The sequence below is a fragment of the Schistocerca nitens genome, chromosome 9, assembly GCF_023898315.1.
Source record: "Schistocerca nitens isolate TAMUIC-IGC-003100 chromosome 9, iqSchNite1.1, whole genome shotgun sequence".
NCBI lineage: Eukaryota > Metazoa > Arthropoda > Insecta > Orthoptera > Acrididae > Schistocerca > Schistocerca nitens.
The window spans coordinates 443,588,948-443,616,215 of record NC_064622.1 but is presented as its reverse complement, the minus strand read 5'-3'; the positions used below and the strand labels follow the sequence as shown (position 1 = coordinate 443,616,215).

The 27,268-nt window shown below is 44.8% G+C and overlaps 1 protein-coding gene across 1 annotated transcript in view; it reads left to right on the top strand.

Annotated features, from left to right (window-relative positions):
* The window catches only part of LOC126203550 (fatty acyl-CoA reductase 1), a 233,206-nt gene that overhangs the window by 82,434 nt on the left and 123,504 nt on the right, over positions 1-27,268 (top strand). Inside the window, exon 2 of the mRNA XM_049937871.1 lies at positions 3,548-3,836. Within this exon, the coding sequence (XP_049793828.1) occupies positions 3,548-3,836 (289 nt within the window). The remainder of the gene's footprint in view (positions 1-3,547; positions 3,837-27,268) is intronic.

The following is a 27,268-nucleotide window of genomic DNA, read 5'->3' as shown; positions in this document are numbered from 1 at the left end:
GAGTTTACGAGAAATGAAACTTAAGGAGGCTCAAAATGGTTCAAATGGCTCTGAGCACTATGGGACTTAGCATCTGAGGTCATCAGTCCCCTAGAACTTAGAACTACTTAAACCTAACTAACCTAAGGACATAACACACATCCATGCCCGAGGCAGGAATCGAACCTGCGACCGTAGCGGTCGCGCGGTTTCATACTGAAGCGCGTAGAACCGCTCGGCCACACCGGTCGGCTTAAAGAAGGCTACATCAGCTAACAATACTGGGAAATGATTAAGATAAGGTTGGAATGAGGGATGTACAAGGGTAGCAAGTATGTACAGGCACAAGGGTAATCGTACTGTTTCTTTAGTAGATATGTCACTACCTATTTACTGAAGCTGGAGAAGTTACTTAGCTCTCTAATATAATTTGGGAGGCTGTTCCAGAGTCGGGTTCCTGCTGTGGATAAGGACTTCGAGAAGGTGGTTAGAGGATGGAGTGGGACAGAAGTAATTTTGTCCTGATGGGAACGAGTGTTTCAGCAGTACTGTTCTGACAAGTATGTTAAGATCGAGGAGAGATGTGAGTGACAGTGATCATTGATAAGACAGTAGAAAAAGCAGACCATATGGAAATCTCTGCGACTATCTGCACGTAACCAGAATAGCTGTGCGTATGATAGTGAAATGTGATCAAAAAGTCGAACATCATAGATATAAAGAACACAGGCATTCATAACCAGTTCCGGGTGCCATGAGCCAGCAAGACATCATCACTGTAATCAATAATTGACAGTATAAGTGTTTGTACAAGTTTCTTTTTCAGATCAAGAGGAAACACTTTTTCTATTTTTGTTGGGCATGTAGAGCTGCTGATGCCTTCTTGCACACTACAGCTACGTGCTCAGTCAAATTTAGATTTTCATTTATTATTGCTCCTATATTCTTTGCTGAACGAGAGATGATATTTGTACCATTTACGGTGAGCCTAGAATGACCAACCAGCACCGCCTGGTTTTTCGATGGATTTAGCTTTAACCCTGTATCCTGCGGCAGTTTTGATACGGCACACAGATCGGTACTGAGATTCTAGATGGCTGTCTTGGGATTTATTGGTTTTGCATTTAGATACAACTAAAGGTCATGAGGTAGAAGTGGTATCTGCAGCAGGAAAAACTGATGACACATTATTGACATTCAGTGAGGACTTATTACCGAACCATGGGAGACGCCTCATACTACCTGCCTTCATTATGACTTTATGGTGCCGAACATGGCGCAATGCTCGCGAAAGGTCGGATTTTGAGCCAAACAATTGCACTCCACTTGACGAGAAATTTAGGCTGCTAGGTTTGGCAAGTAAAATGTCGATGCTAACGTAGTCAAAAGCTTTGGTGTAGTCTGAGAACGACATGATAGTTGCCTCTTGTGCATCCGTGGCAAGCTTCAGGTCATGTGTTACCTTTATTAAGGCAGATGTTGTTCTGCGATGTTTATGGAATCCAAATTGGTATTGGTCTAGTAGGTTGTTTATAGTTCAATAGTTTATTAGCTGGTCGTGGAAAATATATTCTAAGGCCTTGAACAGTGCAGGAAGAATGCAAATACGTCGGTAATCAGAGGGTGCTGTGGCAACGTCCATTTTAAGTAATGTTTGTCCTCTCTGGCGCCATTCGCTTGGGACCATTGCGCTCCAGCATGACTTTGTTTATGGCTCTCTTAAACCTTTCAGTTCCATATTCGCCTCGCAGTCGTTAAATTCCGATCAATGCGAGCAGCAGTATTGCAGAACGATAAATTGCAGTATCGACAAGTCACGATACTGCCACTGTCGAATTGCGATAGATGATAGTAGATGTTTATCCTTCTTATTCGAGGCGTAGACCAACATTACTGAAACGTGATTTCTGAATGAGAAACCCACAGTTTAAACTTTCCTTGTCTGCAGAATGTAATTAAGTGCTGTTGATCCTACCTAGTTTATGCATCTGCACTAAAATACCATTTGCATATTGAAGCCGCACCTTGATAAAGGTGGCTGTATTTATACTCATGTAACTGCTAACGAAGATGATCCACGTCCAGGAGCATCATCGACAGTTCGAGTCAAGAAAATGTTCAAAAAGTGCCTGTTATTCTTCGAAATTATGGTTGTGTGTCTACCAGATTAAATGAGGAGCTCACTGCAATTCCTAAAACATTCGTATACCATATTATAACTGAAAATTTGGGCAAAAAGAAGATCTGTTGTCTTTTTGTGCCCCACTCATTCACTGGTGATCAAAACGATTGCAGAATGGAACACTGAAAAATTAGGTCGCTATAGACGCGGACTTCATGTCTTGCATAGTAAAAAGTCGTTAAACGTGGTGTTTCCAGTACGAGCCACTTACAAAGCGCGAAAGCTCGGCATTAAAAGGTCCAGAATCTCCGAGAGCGAAGAAAGTATGCTTGCAAGAAAGCCGTATCAAAACACTGTTCACTCTTTCCACGATTCAAAAGGAATTATCCAAAAATAATTCGCTCCACAAGGTCAGATGTGAATCGAAATCACCGCTTGGGTGTTTCAAATCGTCTATGGGAGGGGATAGTTTGGGATCGACTGGAATACCGAAATCTGGAAACATGGTGGTTTTTGCACAACAATGCACCGGCACATGAAAGTAAGATCGCATGCGATTTCTTGGCTCAAAAACATATGGTGGTGCTTGAACATTCTCCTTATTTGCCTCATTTGTTTCCGTGCGACTTCCGCTGAAGGTGGCAATGAAAGATAAGTGTTTCGATACTGTTTTAGATATTCAGAAGGTTACGAGCATGGTACTGCTGGAAATTTTAAAGACTGAGTATCGGAATTGTTTTGAACAATTTTTTTAAAGCTTGCAGTCATGTACTGGCTCACAAAAACCCTATTTTATACAAAAAGTCTACATCTACATTTAAACTCCGCAAGCCATCCAACGGTGTGTGGCGAAGTTCACTTTACGTGCTACTGTCATTACCTCCCTTTCCTGTTCCAGTCGCGTATGGTTCGCGGGAAGAAGGACTGCCGGAAAGCCTCCGTGCGCGGTCGAATCTCTCTAATTTTATATTCGTGATCTCCTCGGGAGGTATAAGTAGGGGGAAGCAACATATTCGATACCTCATCCAGAAACGCACCCTTTCGAAACCTGGACAGCAAGCTCACCGCGATGCAGAGCGCCTCTCTTGCAGAGTCTGCCACTTGAGTTTGCTAAACATCTCCGTAACGCTATCACCCTTACGAAATAACCCTGTGACGAAACGCGCCGCTCTTCTTTGGATCTTCTCTATCTCCTCCGTCAACCCGACCTGGTAAACTAAAAATAAACAACGTCTTGTATTGTACTTTACATCAGTTACCTTTCCTGTACGGCCGACTGTGTTCACTTGGTGCTAATTTGACGTTGGTTGCATGTCGCCTCCGTTATGCTGCCATTTTAATGGCCTGCAGTGTAGGTTTCTTCCAGATATTTGGAAGGTGCCATGTTACATGACTGGAGCACGCATGGCAGACAAGTGTCTGAGAGGTTGTTGTCGTTGTCGTCAGGCTGGAGGAATCTGGGACGAGCGGCAGCGAGAGGGCCATGTCGCGCGAGGAGCCTTCGGCAGCGGACGGGGCGGTGGACTCGCTGGACGTGGAGTCGTTGCCGGACCGCATCAGCAGCATGCTGGACGGCCGGGAGGTGCTGGTCACGGGCGGCACCGGCTTCCTGGGCAAGGTCTTCGTCGAGAAGCTGCTGCGCGTCTGCCCCGGCATCGTGCGCATCTACCTGCTCGTGCGCGCCAAGAAGGGCAAGGACCCCCGACAGCGCATCGACGATATCTTCAGCTCGCCGGTGAGTACTCTCACAACCTCTCTTCCGTGTCCATATTACCTGATGGGAAGTCATCTACTGAAACTGAAGTTACGCTATCTGATCGCAACTACACAGATACCTGTTGTTTGTTGTTGTGGTCTTCAGTCTTGTGACTGGTTTGATGCAGCTCTCAGTGCTACTCAATCCTGTGCAAGCTTCTTCATCTCCCAGTACCTACTGCAACCTACATCCTTCTGAATCTGTTTAGTGTATTCATCTCTTGGTCTCCCTCTACGATTTTTACCCTCCACGCTGCCCTCCAATACTAAATTAGTGATCCCTTGATGCCTCCGAATATGCCCCACCAACCGATCCCTTCTCCTTGTCAAGTTGTGCCACAAATTCCTCTTCTCTCCCGCGCCCGGGTTCGAATCCCGGCGGGGTCAGGGATTTTCTCTGCCTCGTGATGACTGGGTGTTGTGTGATGTCCTTAGGTTAGTTAGGTTTAAGTAGTTCTAAGTTCTAGGGGACTGATGACCATAGATGTTAAGTCCCATAGTGCTCAGAGCCATTTGAACCATTTTCTTCTCTCCAATTCTATTCAATACCTCCTCATTAGTTATGTGATCTACCCATCTAATCTTTAGCATTCTTCTGTAGCACCACATTTCGAAAGCTTCTATTCTCTTCTTGTCTAAACTATTTATCTTCAAGTTTCACTTCCATACGTGGCTACACTCCATACAAATACTTTCAGAAACGACTTCCTGACACTTAAATCTGTACTCGATGTTAACAAATTTCTTTTCTTCAGAAACGCTTTCCTTGCCATTGCCAGTCCACATTTTATATCCTCTCTACTTCGACCATCATCAGTCATTCTGCTCCCCAAATAGCAAAACTCCTTTACTATTTTAAGCCTCTCATTTCCTAATCTAATTCCGTCAGCATCATTCGACTTAATTCGACTACATTCCATTATCCTCGTTTTGCTTTTGTTGATGTTCATCTTATATCCTCCTTTCAAGACACTATCCATTCCGTTCGGCTGCTCTTCCAGGTCCTTTGCTGTCTCTGACAGAATTACAATGTCATCGGTGAACCTCAAAGTTTTTATTTCTTCTCCGTAGATTTTAATACCTACTCCGAATTTTTCTTTTGTTTCCTTTACTGCTTTCTCAATATACAGATTGAATAACTTAGGGGAGAGGCTACAACCCTGTCTCACTCCCTTCCCAACTACTGCTTCCCTTTCATACCCCTCGACTCTTACAACTGCCATCTGGTTTCTGTACAAATTGTAAATAGCCTTTCGCTCCCTGTATTTTACCCCTGCCACCTTCAGAATTTGAAAGAGAATATTCCAGCCAACATTGTCAAAAGCTTTCTCTAAGTCTACAAATGCTAGAAACGTAGGTTTGCGTTTCCTTAATTTTTTTCTAGAAATTATTAGAAAATAGAAAATAGATACCTCTTAGTGGACATTAATATGGAGTCAATCCATCCGCCGCCTTTATGACAGCTTGAGCTCTGCTGGAGACACTTTCAATAGCGTTTCTGAATGTCTGTAGACCCATGCTTCCTCAAGAGCCGAAACCAGAGAACGTATTGATGTGGCATACTGGAGCTTGGAGGGAAGTCGACGTTCCAAATCATCCCACAGACGTTGCGTTGGTTACAGATTGGGACTCTGGATAGGCCAGTCCAGTTCAAGAATGTTATTGTCCACAAACCATTGCCTCATACGTGCTACTTCATGACAGTAAGCATTTGTCGTGCTGATAGAATCAATCATCATCTCCGAACTGATCCTCTACTGTGCGTAGCACACAATGCCGTAAAATCTGTTCATAACCTTTCTCACTTATGAAGGTTTCAGCTCTGCTGGGGACACATTTAGTAAGGTTTCCGAATGTCTGAGGAGGAATGGCAGCACATTATTCCTCAAGAGCCGAAACGAGAGAAGAAACGACACTGGACGCTCGAGTCTGCAGCGAAGTCGACGTCCTAACTTATCCCAGAGATGTTCGGCTTGGTACAGGTCGGGACTCTCGGCAGGCCAGTCCATTTCAGGAATCTTACTGTCCACAAACCGCTGCCTTACAGATGCTGCTTTATGACACAGTTAATTTATCATGCTGATACAATCATCGTCTCCGAACTATAGTGGTGTCCAAAATTAAAGCAACAAACTGCTGTTTCCCCGTCCTGTGTCTAATTCACGATATAATCTTACAAACTGTCAACAGATGTCGTTACGATCGTGTTCTGCGCGGAAGATGGCATTCCGCCAACAATGACATCAGGGCCCGTATCAAGCGAGGCAGTGTTTGCAGGGTAGTCCTACATCCACAATCGCTGTGTACACAGTCACAGACGGTGCTGTACGGCACAGAGAGGACGCCCACAGACTCCCTGCTGTGGAGGAAGAATTGAAGCAGGAGAGTCGCAAACTGATGTGGTCCGATAGCTTAATGTGAATCGTTCTGTTGTTTCTCGGTTGAGGCGACAGTTTATAGAGACCGTAATTGTATTCCGGAGACTAGGACAGGGCGGACCACGTGGGACATCAGAAAGAGTTATTTGGCTGTAAGGACACAACGGTACCGCTTTAGTACTGCACTGCAACTGGCGTCTGACTTCGCAACATCCCCTGGACGTGTTGTATCGAGGGAAACGGTGTACAGAAGGTTTGAGCAGAGTGGCCTTTATTGTTGGAGCCCTGCTGTATGTTTACCTCGGATGTGTCTTCAAGGAAGACAACGTCTGGAGTGGAGCTGTCAACATGCCACCTGTACGTCGAACAATGGCCCAATGTTCTTTCCACAGGTGAATCCCGATTTGGTCTGGAGAGTGATTCTCGACGAATTCGCATCTGAACGGAATGTGGAACACGATTTCGAGACCCAAACATTGTGGAAAGTGACCGATATCGAGGAGGATACCTAATGGTGTGGGCAAGGATTATGTTGACCACTCGAACACATCTTCATGAAATTTTACTGGTGAATTTCCATGATTTAACTGCTTGGGATCTCATGCGCGGTTGTTGCGAGGTGCTGTGGGGCCAGACTCCGTATTGATGGACGGTAATGCGCGGCCTCATAGGGTACGGGTGGTTGATGTTTTTTTTTGGAAACGGAAGATATTGCACACATGACATGGCCTGCTCTCTCTCCAAATTTGAAACCCATAGAGCTTATCTGGGATGCACTAGAGAGGCGGGTTGCATCACGTGGGCATCCACCAACCACTGCGAGCAGCTCTGCAGGAAGAATGGGCGTTATTGCCTCAACAAGAGATTTATGACATCATTCACAGCACGTCCCGTCGTAGTCAGGCCTTTATTGGTGCCAGACGTGGTCACACCCCATACTGAGCACATAACCAGTTGTCAGAATGTGTGTGCAAATCCGTTAAGTTGAAAAAAAAAAAACGAAGAACATTTTTGTCTACCGTTATACATGTTACAGTTGATTACATTCTGTATTATTCACATTGTTTCTACTTTACTATCACCTGCTTATACTGTTTTGTGCCAAAATAAACGCTATGCCTTGTCGATTTAGCCACGTCCCTCTCTCCACTGTCATTCTCTTCAATTCTTCATACGATTTTATCCCCATATCTTCTTTGATGTTATCAAAATACGTAGCTCTTGGCCTGCCTCTTTGTTTTTGCCCTAAAATTTTTCCTTTCAAATACATTCTTTAGGAACTGGTTGTGTCTCATTATGTGCCCTATCATTTTTGATTTTCTTCTTCCTATATACTTTAGCAGCGTTCTGTTCTCATTCACTTTTCTTAAGACCTGTTCATTACTTTTTTTATCTACCCAGCTTGTTTTCGTCATTCTTCTCCATATCCACATTTCCATTGCTTCCAGTCTCTTTTTCTCTTCCTTTTCCAGAGTCCACGCTTCATATCCGTATGTTAAGACACTCCAGACAAAAGTCTTAGCAAACTTTTTCCTACTTTCTAGGCTTATATGATTGTCTGTTAGTGTGTGGAAAGCTAGTTTTGCCAAGGCTATTCTTCTCTTTATATCTGGGATACATTTGTTGTCGTCAGTGATTGTGCTTCACAAATAACAGAAGTTCTCAACCTGCTCTAGAACATCATCTTCTAGTTTAATATTATCTTTAACATTTTCTTTTGTCTTCCCTACTACCATAGTTTTTGTTTTCTTCTTCTTTATTTTTAGATTAAATTCTCTTAGGATTTTGGCAAATTTTAGCAACATAAACTCCATTTCCTTTGCTGAGTCAGCAAGTACTGCTGTATCATCTGCAAAACGGATACAGTGTATTCGTTCCCCGTTAATTTTAATTCCTTTGGTTATTCTTTTCAATTTTTCAATGGTTTTTTCAATAAATAAGTTGAACGAATATGGTTATAATGGGCATCCTTGCCTTACTCCCCTCCTTATTTTTGCTTTCTTCTTTTACACCATTCACTTCTATCTCTGCTTCCTGCCTTTTATACAGGTTCCACATTAATCTTCTGAGCGTCCAATCAAGATTTTTTGCCTTCATTGTTCGGAATAATAATTTCCAATTAAACACGTCAACCTTGCAAAATTTCCGTTTGTTGCTTTAATTTAGGACACCATTGTATTTCTTTACTGTACACAGGATGCGATGCTGTAAAATGTGTTCGTATCCTTCCGTCTTTAGCGTTTTCTTAAACGCAATAAGTGGATCACGCCCCTTAAGACGAAAAACACTCCCATACCGTAACACCGCCTCGTTGTGGCACTACATACAGCGGCAAGCTACGTTCCCCAGACATTCGACAAACCCAAACCTCTCCATCAGATTCCATGATTCATCACTCGTTTCCAGTCATCCATTGTCCAGTGTTGCCGCTCTGTACTCCAGTTCTAGCGTCGCATAGCACTGACTACAGAAATGTGTGGCTCATGAGGAGCTGCTCGATTCCGTTCTTCTTAATTCCCTACACATAGTCATTGTGCTAGCTGACCTGCCGCTATAGCTTTGCAACTAACGAGTCATTCTTTTCGCTTAATGCATGTGACATTTTACAATCACGTTTCGCAATACTCGACCGTCGGTGTCAGTCAGTGCATGGGGTCTACCTGGTCTTGGTCCATCTGCGGTTGTTCCTTTGCGTGTCACTGCTCTCTCCTAATCTAGAGTTACTGCCTCTGTGCTGACAACGCAATACTCACGCCTCCTGCTGTACTGGTGGGTCCGTCTCCCGCAACACTCGGTGGTCAGTTCCCCATTACACAGAGATGTCCGGATACTTTTGCTCAGACAGTGAGTATCTAGAATTCCTCAAGGAAGCGTTACAGGCCCTCTGCTCTTCTTACTCTACGAGGGTCATTCTGTAAAATAAGCAGCAGACATATGTTGTGAAAGACACGAGTGTATGGTTTCGCAGCCATATGTACTGATAAAATTTCCTCGAGCTTCCAGCCGTGTCGAATGGTTTAAAATCCACGAGCTTTCGGCCGAGTTCTCCTCGGCCATCCTCAAGTGGTGACTGTCCTTTTGTTGCTGCTAGCGTCCTTAACTGTGCACATTGCTCACCGTGTGTACCACATCAAGTCGAATGAAATTCCTGCATCTTGGAGAAGGACATATTATGGTCGGCTTTGATGTGGAGTCATTATTCACACGATTTCCCATATAACATTCTATAGCTCTGCTCTCTCAGTTATTTCGACAACACTGTTGTGGATTTATTTAAGCACACACACTGTCGTATTTTTTGTACGATGGACAATATTGTAACCAGGCGGACGGCGTCGCGATGGAGAGCCCATTAGCCCCGGTTATAGCCAATTAGTTTATGGAGTATTTTGAGGACATCGCCCTGAACCGTCTCCTCCAGAGCCTAGCTGCTTTTCTCGTTAGGTCACGAAACATTCGTTGTCTGCTCTTTGGACGTGAAAAGCTGGGACAATTTCTGGACCATATAAACAGTATCCATAACAGAATCAAGTTCACGATGGAGGTAGGGACAGATGAGATGGTGCCTTGCCGTTCCTTGGCGTACTCGTCCAGTATAAAGCGACTAGGTGTCTCAGTCACAGAGTTTACCGAAAACGTACCCACAACGACCAGTAACTGCTCCCTAACAGCTATCACCATCCGTCGGAGGAACGTTCTGTTCCGAAAACCTTGGTGCATCGAGCGGAAGCCGTCTCAGACGCTGAAACCTGTCGCAGAAACTGACCCACTTACAGAAAGTATTCACGGAAAACAGCTACAACAACCGCCAGATTTTGCAAGCCATCTTTCCGAAAACGTGTAAACAGAAAGACTCCGAGGAGGACCCGAAGAAGCTTGCGCTTTTGCCGTTCTGTGGCTCAGTAACAGAGAAGATAAGCCGGCTCCTAACGAGGCATCAAATCGATGCTGTCTTCAGGGGCCCAGCAAAAATTCGACATCTTATGCGGCCCTCGAAAGACGACGGAGACCTCAAACGCCAGGACTGTGTAAAACACGGTGTGAATGTGGACAGTTTTACGTGGGACAGATTGTGCGTGCAATTGAACAGCGCTATGTAGAACACGAGAGATGTTTTCGCCTTCGGCACCCGAAGAAACCAATGGTAGCAGAGCTTGTTCTACAAAACGGACATCGTATTGCATTGGACGAGACATCTGTTGTTCCTCAGACCTACAGTTTCTGTGACAGCATAATAAAAGACGCGACCGAGATAAAAATTTGTGACCACGCCCTCAATGAAGACGGCGGCCTGCAGCTGGCCACGGCTTGGGACCTGGCCGCCGGCCGGGGTGGCCGAGCGGTTCTAGGCGCTACAGTCTGGAACCGCGCGACCGCAACGGTCGCAGGTTCGAATCCTGTCTCGGGCATGGATGTATGTGATGTCCTTAGGTTAGTTAGGTTTAAGTAGTTCTAAGTTCTAGGGGACTGATGACCTCAGATGTAAAGTGCCATAGTGCTCAGAGCCATTTGAACCATTTTGGGACCTGGCCATCGGAAGATTAAACCGGCCGCGGAGGGCGCGAAATGAAAACATTACCTTATACGGCGTTGGAGCGAGCACCAGTGGCGTCACAGACGGCAAAGCGGCTGTATAGGGAATGGTAGCAGAAACAAAAGACAGTCATCATTTGACAATGGCCGACGGGTAATCGGCCGAAGGCTCGTGGATTTTAAACCATTTGGCGCGGCTGGAACCTCAAGAGAATTTTGTAGTAACTGTCGGTCCTGGCTGTTCTTTCACGGCTAATCAAAACTTCAAATATTATTAACTTCACTATTATTCAGCCGAGATTCCGTTACTCTTTGCACTTAGATCACGCAGGTAATTACAGGCCGCTGGAGAGCTAAATGGTGAATGCCATGTACGACATCGATTCTGTAATCGGTTTGGGCTCAAACGTTTATTGATGCTAGCGTTGACGTATGACCCTATTCGGGAAGTCTGCACTTGCCGTTTCGACCACCGCAACGTCGCCAGTGTCGCCAGCCCAAGGCGGCCGGTAGGGGCAGAGCCTTAATGGCCTCTCCTTGGTCCTCCGTCCTAGTCCGCTTGTCACTTTCTAAAGAACGGGCGACGGCCTTGCATCCACCACGTGTTCCCTGCGGAATTCAGTTTTTCACGCAGTCGGCAGGAGCGACTAATCGTATAATGCTTCAGTTGGTAAAACCAATTACCGACCGTAAATTCTGGAACAGTACTGTCAGATTGCTCGAATTCACTGGATGAGTAACAACGCCAACAGTGGCAATGCCAAAAGACAATCTTCAGACTTGGATAATTCAGGAATCACAAACAAAAAAAAAAAGAACGAGAAGGTACCCCAGTAGTCAGATTTTTTAAAGTAAAAGTAGATAAATTACTTCTTTTAATTACTGTGACCTTTAGAACAATAAAATGAGTGTTATTCAGATGGAACGGCTTTAACAGAAACTTAAATTCGTCAAATTTGAGTCAGCTATGAAGTATTAACTGAATAAACTGATACACCGACAGTGACTCATTGGACAACAGTCTGTTTCTTCCCAATCTGAGGGCTGTTCACTCCCCACCAACTCCTTACCTTTTGTCGTCTATTTAATCTATACAGGTTGGTCCATTGATCGTGACCGGGCCAAATTTCTCACGCCCGCATTTCGTGGTCGTGCGGTAGCGTTCTCGCTTCCCACGCCCGGGTTCCCGGGTTCGATTCCCGGCGGGGTCAGGGATTTTCTCTGCCTCGTGATGGCTGGGTGTTGTGTGCTGTCCTTAGGTTAGTTAGGTTTAAGTAGTTCTAAGTTCTAGGGGACTGATGACCATAGATGTTAAGTCCCATAGTGCTCAGAGCCATTTGAACCATTTTTTGAAATTTCTCACGAAATAAGCGTCAAACGAAAAAACTACAAAGAACGAAACTTGTCTACCTTGGAGGGGGAAACCAGATGGCGCTGCCATAGGTCAAACGGATATCAACGGCGCTTTTTAAAAATTGGAACCCCAATTTTTATTACATATTCGTCTAGTACGTAAAGAAATATGAATGTTTTAGTTGGACCACTTTTTTCGCTTTGTGATAGATGGCGCAGTAATAGTCACAAACGTATAAGTACGTTGTATCACGTAACATTCCGCCAGTGCGGACGGTATTTGCTTCGTGATACATTACCCGTGTTAAAATGGATCGTTTAACAATTGCGGAAAAGGTCGATATCGTGTTGATGTATGGCTATTGTGATCAAAATGTCCAATGGGCGTGTGCTATGTATGCTGCTCGGTATCCTGGACGACATCATCAAAGTGTCCGGACCGTTCGCCGGATAGTTACGTTATTTAAGGAAACAGGAAGTGTTCAGCCACATGTGAAACGTCAACCTCGACCTGCAACAAATAATGATGCCCAAGTAGGTGTTTTAGCTGCTGTCGCGAGAATCGGTAATCTCAAAAACGTCGGTGTAGAGAATGCTACACCAAAGTCGATTGCACCCGTACCATATTTCTATGCACCAGGAATTGCATGGCGACGACTTTGAACGTCGTGTACAGTTCTGCCACTGAGCACAAGAGAAATTACGGGAAGATGGCAGATTTTTTGCACGCGTTCTATTTATCGACGAAGCGTCATCCACCAACAGTGGTAACGTAAACCGGCAACGGAAAATCCACGATGGCTGCGACAAGTGGAACACCAGCGACCTTGGCAGGTTAATGTATGGTGCGGCATTATGGAAGGAAGGATAATTGGCCCCCATTTTATCGATGGAAATCTAAATGGTGCAGTGTATGCTGATTTCCTACGTAATGTTCTACCGATGTTACTGCAAGATGTTTCACTGCATGACAGAATGGCGATGTACTTCCAACATGATGGATGTCCGGCACATAGCTCGCGTACGGTTGAAGCGGTATTGAATAGCATATTTCATGACAGGTGGATTGGTCGTGGAAGCACCATACTATGGCCCGCACGTTCACCGGATCTGACGTCCGCGGATTTCTTTCTGTGGGGGAATTTGAAGGATATTTGCTATCGCGATCCACCGACAACGCCTGACAACATGCGTCAGCGCATTGTCAATGCATGTGCGAACATTACGGAAGGCGAACTACTCGCTGTTGAGAGGAATGTCGTTACACGTATTGCCAAATGCATTGAGGTTGACGGACATCATTTTGAGCATTTATTGCATTAATGTGGTATTTACAGGTAATCACGCTGTAACAGCATGCGTTCTCAGAAATGATAAGTTAACAAAGGTACATGTATCACACTGGAACAACCGAAATAAAATGTTGAAAAGTACCTACGTTCTGTATTTTAATTTAAAAAACCTCCCTGTTCCCAGCTGTTCATCTAAAATTGTGAGCCATATAGTTTGTGACTATTACAGCGCCATCTATCACAAAGCGAAAAAAGTGGTCCAACTAATATGTAATAGAAAATGAGGGTTTCCGTTTAAAAAAACGCAGTTGATATCCGTTTGACCTATGGCAGCGCCATCTAGCGGGCCAACCACAGGGCTACCTGGTTTCCCCCTCCAAGCTAGACAAGTTTCGTTCTTTGTAGTTTTATGTTTGACGCTTATTTCGTGAGATATTTGGACCGGTCACGATCAATGGACCACCCTGCATACTGTAAATGTGCTATTAGAGGGGGCTGGTAATCAATTGGGACAGTTGTGAACAGATCAATAGTAATGTTTGTAATCATTCAAAAACACGGCTGATGTCCGGTTAACAACTGTATTAACTCATTTGGAGACTGCCGTGGATACATACAACAGTCGCTGTAGATCATGGTGTTGAAGCGAACCGCGCGTAATTCTCACCGAGTTCTTTCATACAATTGCACCGCAACTGCCACTCGTCTGGCATTCCACTGCTGTCCGTTCCGCGTGTCTCGCCACAGTTAAAGCCGGCTGCTGGCTCTTCCATTTACCCTCAACGCCATCCCCTCCCCTCCCCTCCCCCTTCCCCACCCCTCCCCATCCCACCTGGACTGGCTTTCATACATATTTTCTCAATTGGTACTGTTGTAGTAAATCGTGGTCTTTATTACACACAGATAATATACATAGTTTTACTGTATCTTTCCAATTTACTCTTTAGTTTCCTTATTTTTGTTTGCTATTAATAGAGACAGCAAGGACCTGGAAGAGCAGCTGAACGGAATGGACAGTGTCTTCAAAGGAGGAATAAGATGAACATCAACAAAAGCAAAACGAGGATAATGGAATGTAGTCGAATTAAATCGGGTAATGCTGCGGGAATTAGATTAGGAAATGAGATGCTTAAAGTAGTAAATGAGTTTTGCTATTTGGGGAGCAAAATAACCGATGATGGTCGAGGTAGAAAGGATATAAAATGTAGACTGGCAATGACAAGGAAAGCGTTTCTGAAGAAGAGAAATTCGTTGACATCCAGTATAGATTTAAGTGTCAGGAAGTCGTTTCTGAAAGTATTTGTATGGAGTGTAGCCATGTATGGAAGTGTAACATGGACGATAACCAGTTTGGACAAGAAGAGAATAGAAGCTTTCGAAATGTGGTGCTACAGAAAAATGCTGAAGATAAGGTGGGTAGATCACGTAACTAATGAGGAGGTATTGAATAGGATTGGGGAGAAGAGAAGTTTGTGGCACAACTTGACTAGAAGAAGGGATCGGTTGGTAGGACATGTCCTGAGGCATCAAGGGATCACCAAATTAGTATTGGAGGGCAGCGTGGAGGGTAAAAATCGTAGAGGGAGACCAAGAGATGAATACACTTAGCAGATTCAAAAGGATGTAGGTTGCAGTAGGTACTGGGAGATGAAGAAGCTTGCACAGGATAGAATAGCATGGAGAGCTGCATCAAACTAGTCTCTGGACTGAAGACCACAACAACAATGAGAATAGTGGTTGGATTTAGTGTTTCCTAACGTCTCCACTTCACAACTATATGACTAACTCTGAACATAGGCACACGTTACTGCTACAAAGTCTCTTGGACGGAAAGCGGATCGCTACGACAAGGATCCGCCCGAAAACTCTTTATTTTCTTCGTTGAAACAACATGACAGAAAAGGCGTCTGTTGTTGACACGGCGGGAATACACTTATTTGCCCTAAGATGCAAAATATATACATATTTCTATTTTCGCGAAATGCGGGAGAGAGTGACACGGATCTGATAAGCGAGTTGGGATGGCAATCATTAAAACAAAGGCGTTTTCCGTTGCGGCGACATCTTTTCACGAAATTTCAATCACCAACTTTCTCCTCTGAAAGCGAAAAATTTTTATTGTAGCGAGCCTACATAGGGAGAAACGATCGTCCTAAAATAATAAGAGCTCTTGGAGAAAGAGTTTAGTGTTCATTTTTCCCACGCGCTGTTTGAGAGGGGAGCGGAGAGAAATAGTCTAATGGTGGTTGTAAGAATTCTCTACCAGGCACTTAATTGTGAACTGGAGAGTAGTCATGCAGATGTATAAGCTCACGCCAGACAAGTACGTTTCTTCCACCATAATCTGAGTAAGTTTTCAGTAACACAAAATACCGCAAAAATATCTCTTGTCAAGCAAACGGATCTGGAAAACGTTTATAAAATGAACAACTAGACTGCCGTCTTATGATGATCACCCATATGCATTGCATCGACTACGACTTAAGTGTTACTTTCGTTGTGTTTTCTTTCCTGTCTACGTTATAACTTTCCGTACACTGAATCCACTTACACTATCCAGATTCTGAAACTTCAATATGGCTTTCCTTGTTTTCTTTGCTATCTAAATTATAACTTTCTACATACTTCGAAACCACTTACACTATTCAATTACTCCGCATTACATACACGAAACATCACGTTTAACTATCATCTAGGTATTTACATAGCGATCAAAATGACTTTCATTTACACTATACGATTAGTCCATGTGACCTACACTTCACATAGACGATTAACAATCAACTAGGTTATTGGATAGCAATCAAAATGACTTTTATTTACACATCCCTTCCGCGCAAGTTCAAAGGCGTCTTATGGTGGCTGCGACAAATTACAGCTGCGAGCAGCATCATGTCAGGTTGCTCATCGCGAAGAGAAACATAGTGATCTCTTACAACACTTCCATTTTAAGCTCTGAGAATTATTTACGTCGGAAATTAGTCTGTTTCTTAAAATCTGAAAGCTGATACCCGTTTGTAATTTTCTGGCTACTTCTTTGGGAAAGCAGGGAAGTCCGGTCTGTATTTTACAAAGTAGTATGACTGTAGAACTTTCGAACCCAGCCGGACAAATATAAGGCAGCAAGGGACTTGCCTTTGAAAATACCGCATTCATCGAAGATCAAACACGGTCGACTTGCTTGCGCTCTTATCCGTTCTTAGCACGTTAGAGCTCGCCACCAACTGGTGTGAAAAACTTATGGATGGAAATAATTTTCGTATGATGTGGCCCTGACAATTAAAATAACTTCATGAAACTTGGATCATACATAGAAAGAGCTGCGACAGTGTAGTACAGATGGTAACGGAAAGAAATACGCAATGAGACGAACAGAAATCGCGCATTTATTAAAAAGCAATAATGGCGCTGAAGTCATCACGATTTATGATGATCCCTTTGACACCACTAAAGGCGGGACATGTTACTTAGCAAGATATGTGATCTCCATCGACGGCAGTGCAGGCTCTGCAACGCGCTCCCATTCTGGCCACGAGTTTGGGGGGGGGGGGGGGGGGGGCCTTGTGGTAGGACGTTGCATTCTCATTCTGCCGCCAGCCCGGTTGAGAACTGCTGGATGGGTCGTTGCTGCTTGGGGCCACGCTGCAATACGTCGCCCCAATGCGTCCCACACGTGCTAGCTGGGATTTAAATAGGGCGAATGGGCAGAGGCCAGTCCATTCGCCGAATATCCTGCCGTTCCAAGAGCTGCTCCACCAGCGTTGTTCTACCAGTCGAGGATTGTCAGGCACAGGAATGAAGTCAGCGCCGAATGCGCCCCTGAAAAAACGAACATGGAGAAAAGAGTAGGCCTACAGTGTCACAATAACCGTGCTCAAAGATTTGGAGCTCTGAACGCCCATGCAACATTATGCCTCGCCACACCATAGCACCTGGACCACCAAAACGATCCTGTTGGAAATGTTCCTTGGTGCATTACCTGTTTCCACCTCTCACCATATGAGGATACGTCCAGCATTGTGGAATATTATCGTTTTGGTGAGCTAGGACCCTACGTGCGTTAGCGACAATCCATCAGTTATCAGCCACGCCGGTGGAGGAACTGAAGTCCCTCCCACAAAAGCTCCTTAGCAACGTCCTTGTGGCCAGCACGGGAGCACACTGAAAAGCATGCACTGCCGTCCGTGGTGATCGCATATACTAATAAGAACCATGTCCCATCTTTTGTTATGTTCAGGGGAGCATAATGAATCGCGATGACTTCAGTGTAATTATTGTCTTTCAATAAAAGCGTCATTTATGTTCATCTCACTGCGTATTTCAGTTATCTTCTCTACCACACTGCAGCAGCTCTTTCTACGTATGGTCCATGATTCATCAGCAACTTTACTTGGTAGTGACACATCATGCGAAAATTACTTTGGTTCAAATTGCTCAGAGCACTATGGCACCTGACATCTGAGGTTATCAGTCCCCTAGAACTTAGAGCTACTTAAACCTAACTAACCTAAGAACATCACTCACATCCATGCCCGAGGCAGGATTCGAACCTGCGGCCGTAGCGGTCGCGCGGTTCCAGACTGATGCGCCTAGAACCGCTCGGCCACACCGGCCGGCGAAAATTACTTTCGTCCTTAACCTTTGTACTTCAATGTTTTTAAAAAAAACTCTATCTCTCAAAGTATTCTTGGCTGTTGTAATTGTGATCCATTATCGAAGAAGGGTCTTTTCTGACAAACACCAGGCTAACTTGATGGTGGGGCACAGGCAGTGCCGATTGGAAATGTTTGGAAGGGGATCTTCCGTTATAACCGTAGCTTTACAACCAAGGGGGAAACCATTGCTTTACAAACAAGGGGAAACCGTCGCAATACTTGGTCGGAAACGGGGGATGGAAACTATTTTAGGTGTCCTCCTGGAATGATAGGTGCCAGCCATAAATGTGAAAGCTCAGTGTGTATGTGCGTATTTTTTTATGCCTACACAGAGTTAAATCGATAACATGGTGGACATGTGCCAGTTGCAGGTGACGTGATTTAACCACAATGTGACTGCGTACCCCTATAAGTATTCTGTCCGCTCGTAGGTGGCGGAAGCCAACCGCATTATTGCTTTTAGGCGGTGGGGGTGAAGGAGGCGGATTATTGCACAATAATACTGGTCAAACGTTTGATAAGGATACACAGATGAGATTGGTGGCGTTGCGGGCGCGTGACATCATCAGGAGAGTACACGAGCGTAGCAGAGATGAATGGGCAATCATTCTAGCCGCGATGTTAGGAAATCCCTGACATAAGCGACTTTGGAAAAGGGGAGACAGTGACGGCCCAGCGCCTGGGATCGAGCACCTCAGAAACGGCGAAGCTGGTCGGCTGTTCGCGAGCTCCTGTCCTGAGCATCTCTAGAAAAGGTCGGTGAAACCACCAGCAGGCGAGAAAGTGCTGGACGTCCGTATTTCAGCGCAGTACATAGAGGTCGGAGATTTGCCCGCTCTATAGAGCGAGATAGTTGGAGATCTGTGGCAAATCCGACGACAGAGTATAATGCTGGTGCGGGCTCAAGTGTTTCGGAGCACACAGTTCACAGTGTACGTTGTTCAACAGGGGGCTCTGCAGCAGGCGACCCCTACGTGTACCTATGTTCACCCAAGGACAGCACCATTTACGACTATGGTGGATAGGATACAATCGAGACTGGATTGTAGATCAATGGAAACACGTCGCCTGCTTGGATAAATCACGTTTCTTGTTACAATGCGTCACTGTTCGTGTATGAAAATGCTGTTGCAATGACCCAACCGCGAAAGGTAGCCATAAAGAAAAAGAAAAATCATCAAAGTATGAATGGTCTCTGTAAAGCTTACAACTTACGTAGAGGTGCTCAGTCAAACCGCTTTTGTCAGTCGAATAACAGGCCATTCATTTTGAGAAACCGCTTATTTGACGCACACTGAGCCGGCCGCTGTGGACGAGCGGTTCTAGGTGCTTCATTACGGAACCGCGCTGCTGCTACGGTCGTAGGTTCGAATCCTGCCTCGGGCATGGATGTGTGTGATGTCCTTAAGTTAATTAGGTTTAAGTAGTTCTAAGTCTATGGGACTGTTGACCTCAGATGTTACGTCCCATAGTGCTTAGAGCCATTTGATCCAGTTTTTGACGCACACTTATTGGAAATCGGAGGTAAAAAGCGACGTACTCGCGTATCATGTACAAGCAGACAGCCCCAAACACCATACACAGGGGCCTTAAACGCCAGAGTTCAGGAGTTCCAGCGAGCGACAGTGGCCTCGGATAGACGAGAGTACAGCAAATAATATGTAAGTGAGCATTCAGTCTCGATTAACTTTGTGCATTGAAGAGGACTTGTTTGGTTTGCGTCATACACTTGTCTACGTGTACCTATGACTGTACGTCAGTTCCTTCAGCCTAAAGGATTCGATTAGAAAAATAGAATCTGGCATCTCCATGGTTCGTGGCCTGTAGTACCATGCATCACTATGTATAGCTGATTCTTAACTAAGAGAGAGACCATGTTGGACATTTGTTCTGGTAATTTATTGGAGAATCTATTTCTTATAGAACCGATGTCTGTGCTCTTCTGCAGATTACTTGCTAACATGTGAAGAAGCAATAAAAAAAATAGACCAGTAAGCCAATCTAGAGTGTCATTTCCCCGATGATCACCATATCTACCTCCTTAGCCTAACATCCGAACATTCTGTACTGTCTCCCGGCACAGAGACCTGAAAAATGTGCTTGACACAGACTCTGTTTCACTCGTGTACACAACCGCTCATGTAGCAAGAAACGGATGACCAAAAGTCCTGTTTCATCCCTGATTTGCCCATGAGTTTCTAAATTAAGTATGTTGCGCCCGACGTCGGATTACGACGCGTCATGCAGTAATCGAAGGCACCAACACAGCTGTGGACTACGTGAACATGACAGCTGACTGACTGCACCCCTACACGCCCCATGTCTTCCAGCAGGACTACTCTACGTGTCACAGGACCAGAAGCATGCTTAAGTGGTTTGAAGAGCAAGACCGTCAGCTGACGTTGAAGCCTTTGGTCACCAAAGCAGGCATGAGACGCTCCTGGGTGCAGCCCTGCACCCGCAAACCACCAGCCTGTATGTATGGGCATTTCACGACCCTTAGAGTAGTCATCTGGTGCTACGTGCGACCTGGAAAACTACCAAGGAATTGTCGAATCCATGCCACCCAAAATCGCTATTATTTTGTGTTCCAAAGGTTGACCAACACGCTATTAAGCAGGTAGTCTAAATCGTTTGGCTCAACAGTGTACGAAACAAAATTCTAATTTGATAGAAAAATGATTTTCATAACAGCATAGTCATTAAATATCATCTAACCAACATTGTAAGCCACCTACATGAACCACGCATCCCCTACTTCGAAACGTCGAGAGTTTGTTGCGCCAAAAGCGAGCTGTGATCAAACAGGGAATTTTTGATTTTTCTTAAAGAATCTTTATTTATTCATCAACTTTGTCCCCTTCAAAGTAATCCCCCTCAGATATAATACCCTTGAGCCGGCGCCTTTTCCAATCTTGGAAGCACTTCTGGAACTCACATTTCATTATGATACTCAGCTCCTTCAGCGAATCTGTTTCAATGTCATCTGTGATGGCAAAACGACGTTCTTTCATGGTTCTCATCAGTATCGGGAATAGGAAGAAGTTTCAGGGGGCCATGCCGGCGAATGTGGTCGCTCGACCAACGTAACGGTTTCGTTTTTTGACAAACGATCACTAACAAGCATTGAGATGTGAGCGGGAGCATTCTGATGACACAGTCTCCATGGCGCATAACTTCCAGGTAGTATTCCTTACCGACCTTACGACCATAAGGCAGGAGCTCATGATGCACTATCCCACTGTAATCGAAGAAAACAATGAGAAGAACCTTCACATGTGATCGAACTTGTCGATTTTTTTCGGTGTTGGCTCTTCAGCCAGTTTTCATTGGGGCGATTGGGCCTAGATTTCGACGTCACTCCAATGTACTCCTGTTTCGTCGCCTGTTATAACCTTCAGTAGAAGTTCTCGATCGTCGTCGATTTCATGCATTGATTCCCCGGCGATGTCTGTGCGACGTCGTCTTTAGCCGAAATTCAACAGTTTCGAAACAAATTATTTTGCTACACGTTTCATGCGCAAAACATGCAGAAAGAAAATATGCTTGGTATGAGCCAAAGGTTATGCCGACATCATCAGCAACCTCTCTGATAGTGATTTTCCAGAACGATTTTCTTTACTTCTTCCACACTGTCATCAGTAATTGACGCGATATGGCGTCCAGGAAGAGCGTCGTCTTCAACATCTTCTCGACGCTCTTTGAAACGTTTATACAGTGTGGAGCAAATAAAAGTGACCTGCACCAGTTGCGGCAGCATTAAAGTAGAAGGAAAAAACCTACAGCTACTTCCAACAGGATGTAGCAATTTATCACACAGCCGGCCGAACCTCGAAGCACATTTACACAGTCTCCACGCTTGACAGCGTTCTTAGCAAATGTCAGTCTGATCGCGGCTCTAGCTGGTCATTGAGATGATCTCACCCGTCAGCGTGCGATTACTGTGTGTGGGTACCCTCAGGTCTAAGTCGTATGGTAACAACGCACATAGTCTTCAAAAGCTGCGGCAGAATATTTCGGGCGAGACTGCAGCAATTCAAGCAGTCCAGATTCGATCCGCCTTCAGCAGGTTGCTGACTATGGCCAAAAATGGCCAAGAGATGAATGACAGTCACTTCAACACCTGCTGTAGTCAGGTTAGTACTGTATTTCCTTTCCTCTGCCGCGTTCCTTTGTGCACCGTGTAGCGTCGCAGCTATTATGCGACTGCAGATTTTCGCAGCAAGTTTATTAAGTTATGGCAAGCTGTTTTGGAAGCCTGCAGTATAGTAGCGTTCGTTGGCGGCCGCCATGTGGCCTGCAGTATGCGTCACAGCCACACCTGTCGCCACAGCGGACCGTGAGAATGCTCACTGTAGCGTGTACTAAAATCACTTACTCACCTCACCTAAGAAACTAAATAACTACGTTAAATATTGTCTGTTTTATTTCAAATTTGGTACATGACCTTTTGTTATTCAGACAAGCTTTGTGTCAAAGTTTGATGCCGCTAACGTCAATAGTTTTCAAAATATAAAAAACCTATTAAAAAGTATGCTACTGGCCATTAAAATTGCTACACCAAGAAGAAATGCAGATGATAAACGGGTATTCATTGGACAAATATATTATACTAGAACTGACATGTGATTACATTTTCACGCAATTTGGCTGCATAGATCCTGAGAAATCAGTACCCAGAACAACCACCTCTGGCCGTAGTAACGGCCTTGATACGCCTGGGCATTGAGTCAGACGTGTAACCAATGGCACCCCATACCATCACGCCGGGTGATACGCCAGTATGGCGATGACGAATACACGCTTCCAACGTGCGTTCACCGCGATGTCGCCAAACACGGATGCGACCATCATGATGTTGTAAACAGACGTTTTGCCATTCGTGCACCCAGGTTCGTCGTTGAGTACACCATCGCAGGCGCTCCTATCTGTGATGCAGCGTCAAGGGTAACCGCAGCCATGGACTCCGAGCTGATAGTCCATGCTGCTGCAAACGTCGTTGAACTGTTCGTGCAGATGGTTGTTGTCTTGCAAACGTCCCCATCTGTTGACTCAGGGATCGAGAGGTGGCCGCACGATCCATTACAGCCATGCGGATAAGATGCCTGTCAACTCGACTCCTAGTGATACGAGGCCGTTGGGATCCAGCACGGTGTTCCGTATTACCCTCCTGAACCCACCGATTCCATATTCTGCTAACAGTCATTGGATCTCGACCAATGCGAAAAGCAGTGTCGCGATACAATAAACCGCAATCGTGATAGGCTACAATACGACCTTTATCAAAGTCGGAAACGTGAAGGTACGCATTTCTCCTCCTTACACGAGACATCACAACAACGTTTCACCAGGCAACGCCGGTCAACTGCTGTTTGAGTATGAGAAATCGGTTGGAAACTTTCCTCATGTCAGCACGTTGTAGGTGTCGCCACCGGCGCCAACCTTGAGTGAATGCTCTGAAAAGCCAATCATTTGCATATCACAGCATCTTCTTCCTGTCGGTTAAATTTCGCGTCTGGAGCACGTCATCTTCGTGGTGTAGCAATTTTAATGGACAGTAGTGTACTTAACCCACAGAGGAAACATGACAGTTTAAGTTTCTTTGTCATTTGGAAATACTAACAGCACTCGCAGTGCGCACAAGTTATTTTTAATGAATGTTAATTCTGAACTTTTAATAATTTTGCTTTCGTAAGGAAAATAATAGTTTAAAAGTTGATATTTATATTTTGTGTTACGCTGGGAGTAGATGAGAGTGAACGTGAGTGTATATGTGGTGACATACGTCAAATTTTAATTTTGTAATGTACTACACCACCCGTAACTATCAAGTGTTACGTAACCAGGATGTCCTGAAAACGGTGGAGCCCCCTAACTGGTGAATGACGTATGTCTAGGAGCGTTTGCTTTTGTAATAAGGCACCCAGAAAGATAGTAATAGGATACTTAGTTCTAAAGCATATTTCAAGCATAGTTTTCTTTTGATTTTCGTTTCGTTTGGTTTTGTGGAACATTTTGTGAAATTTTGCAATGTGAAATGATGTAGATGCATCTGCCAATGCTGACTGGAGTAAAGCGGTTTGCGCGCGAAATTGTTCATGAAAGGTTAGTCTGGCTGGATGATCATTTTGACCAACCAATGAGAGAGAAGTCTTTCCCGCGTAACTGAAATAGTTATATGTCCTGTGAGACACGGCATGCAGTCAGTCGTGGACTCGCTGTCGGACGAGAAGGTCGTGTTAAACGTGTCCGAAAAAATTATCTGTAAGATGAAGAAACGACGGTTAAATCGCGCTCGGCTTATCTCGCCGTGCTAGCAGATGCAATTACGGACATTTCGGTGAAGTTTGGAGAGGTTTTGGAATGTTGGTTGCAGAATAAACCGCGTGTGAAACTATCGGCCTTTGTGAATATTCTGCGTGGCGCGTTCCGTATGCATGTACAGAACATTTTGGCGACCATCTTCTTTTGAAGAATCCACTGAAAAGAACCGAATGTGAACTCGTTTTGTAACAGTGTGTTGCCTGTGTGAATCTCGTAGTATTTCGGGTTGGACTTAGCATATTTCTGGCTGTCTTACGTGTGATATAAGCTGCACGTACTAGTAGTAGATGTACTACCAACGTAAATGTGGGCTTGGTGACACAATAAATGAAAAGGACCGTAATAAAACATCAGTATCTACAAACAAACGTTTTTAATGAAGGGAGGATGCACCCACTTTGCCCATTATCAATAGGGATTTACAGGTTTATCTTGTTACTGGAGTTTCGCGGACTTTGTAGTCGTAAGTATGGACGGAGGGTTTCTTGAACGTTGATTTTCTCATCGTCTACATAGTACCTACGAATGCAGAGCAACGGGTAGTAAATGGACACTATACTGAGGTAGGTGGACATCAATCGCGAAACGAGGCCCGCGAACCCAGCCCCGCCGCAACCGGAGCTCTGTTCTCCGAGCAACTTATATTTGCCCCACTCTCTACCACTTGTACATTCTTTTCTAAGTTGTGGCAAAGTCACCAAAAGCTACAGTCAATATTTCGAATACCGTGCTGTACTTTATTCCGGTTTTCAAGCAAAATGTAATGCAAAGCCTTTGTTCCATCTCTCTCGAAAACAAAAAATCGCCGTACCCTGGAAAACACTAACAGCTGAAAATGCAAACATACATCAGGATCACGCATACCAAGAAGATAAAAAAGTTCAAAATCGGATGTATAAATAAATTGGGAAGTCGGATACACGATGCAATTGGGGCACTCTCCCCGCGAAATGCGACGCGTCTAGCGTGCGAGCAACAGAGTTGCCGTCAACCAGTAAACAACCGGAATAGCAGGACAGCGCGTGAGGGGGAGTGGTCCCTTCAAATGGCTCTGAGCACTATGGGACTTACCATCTGAGGTCATCAGTCCCCTAGACTTAGAACTACTTAAACCTAACTAACCTAAGGACATTACACACATCCAGGATTAGAACCTGCGACCGTGGCAGACTGAAGCGCCTAGAACCGCTCGGCCACAGTTGCCGGCTGAGTGGTCCCTGCCGGCGCTGATGCCGGCCTGGTGCTCGTCGAGACGCGGCATCGCTGTCGGCGTGCAGCCTGCGGTACTGTTCCATCTGCTCACATCCTGCTGTCCTTGAGCGCGTCAGCGGATTCAGTGAGGCCTTCTTCTTCTTCTTCTTCTTCTTCTTTCTCTTCCACTTCTCCCTATCCATCTACACTGAAGAGCCAAAGAACCTGGTATAAGCATGCGTATTCAAATACAGAGGTATGTAAACAAGCAGAATACGGCGCTGCGGTCGGCAACGCCTTTGTAAGACAAGAACCTGGCGCAGTTGTTAGATCGGTCACTATTGCTACAATGGCAGGTTATCAACATGTAAGTGAGTTTGAACGTGGTGTTATAGTCGGCGCACGAGCGACTGGACACTGCATCTCCGATGTAACGGATTCTCCCGTGCGACCATTTCAGGACTGTACCGTGAATATTAGGAATCCAGTAAAACATCAAATCTCCGACACCGCTGCGGCCGGAAAAAGGTCCTGCAAGAAAGGGACCAACGACGACTGAAGAGAATCGTTTAACGTGACAGAAATGCGACCCTTCCCGCAGATCGCTGTAGATTTCAACGCTGGTCCATCGACAAGTGTCAGCGTGCGAACTGTTCAACAATACATCATCGATATGTGCTGCGGCCGGTGTGGCGTAGCGGTTCTAGCCGCTTCAGTCTGGAACCGCGCGACCGCTACGGTCGCAGGTTCGAATCCTGCCTCGGGCATGGCTGTGTGTGATGTCCTTAGGTTAGTTAGGTTTAGGTAGTTCTAAGTTCTAGGGGACTGATGACCTCAGAAGTTAAGTCCCATAGTGCTCAGATCCATTTGAACCATTTGGTTGACTTGGCAGCTTTTATACTTGGTCGATTTATCACGTAACCTAAATTTAACGGATTCCTGTTAGTGTTATTATTATTCAGGATCAATTGCGACTTTTCGTACCACACAGATATATTCCCTAAACCATTTGGCAATAGTTTTCGATCTTCTGATGACTTTACTAAATGGTAAATGACAACAGCATCTCCAAAGAATCTAAGAGGTCTGATACGATTTTCTCCTAAATGGTTTACATAGGTTAGAGAGAACCTATAGCCCTTCCTTGGGGAACATCAGCTACCACTTCTCTTTTGATCGATGACCGTCAATTATTTTGAACTTTGGTCTTTCTGACAGGAAATCGCGAATCCAGTCGCTTAACTGAGACTGCATGGGGGCTTAATTATTTATTATGCAAATACTTTTTAATTTTCAGTCGCTGTCTGTCCGGTTACGCAGTCTCGTAAACGGTTGGCCCTGACTAGTATTACTCCGCAATCTGACTGCATAGAATAACAACAAAGAATGAAAGAAAATTTCCGTTAACACAATTAATTAATTAAGTCCCCAGCAACTATAAAACCTACGAAACCAAAGCACAAGTGTAACTGTTCTGTGTGTGGAAGTGTGATTCAACGTACACATCTGGCACGGTTCTTCCTCAATAAGACAAGATATTTTAAATACCATTTATACTGAAGTAGTTAAAAAAATAAACAGAAATACTATAATTGCACATCGAAACCAGAAATACAGTATAATACAAGAACACGAGCCAAATGCTTTGTTGACTGAACCTGTGACCAAGGGGCATTATTGTTTCAC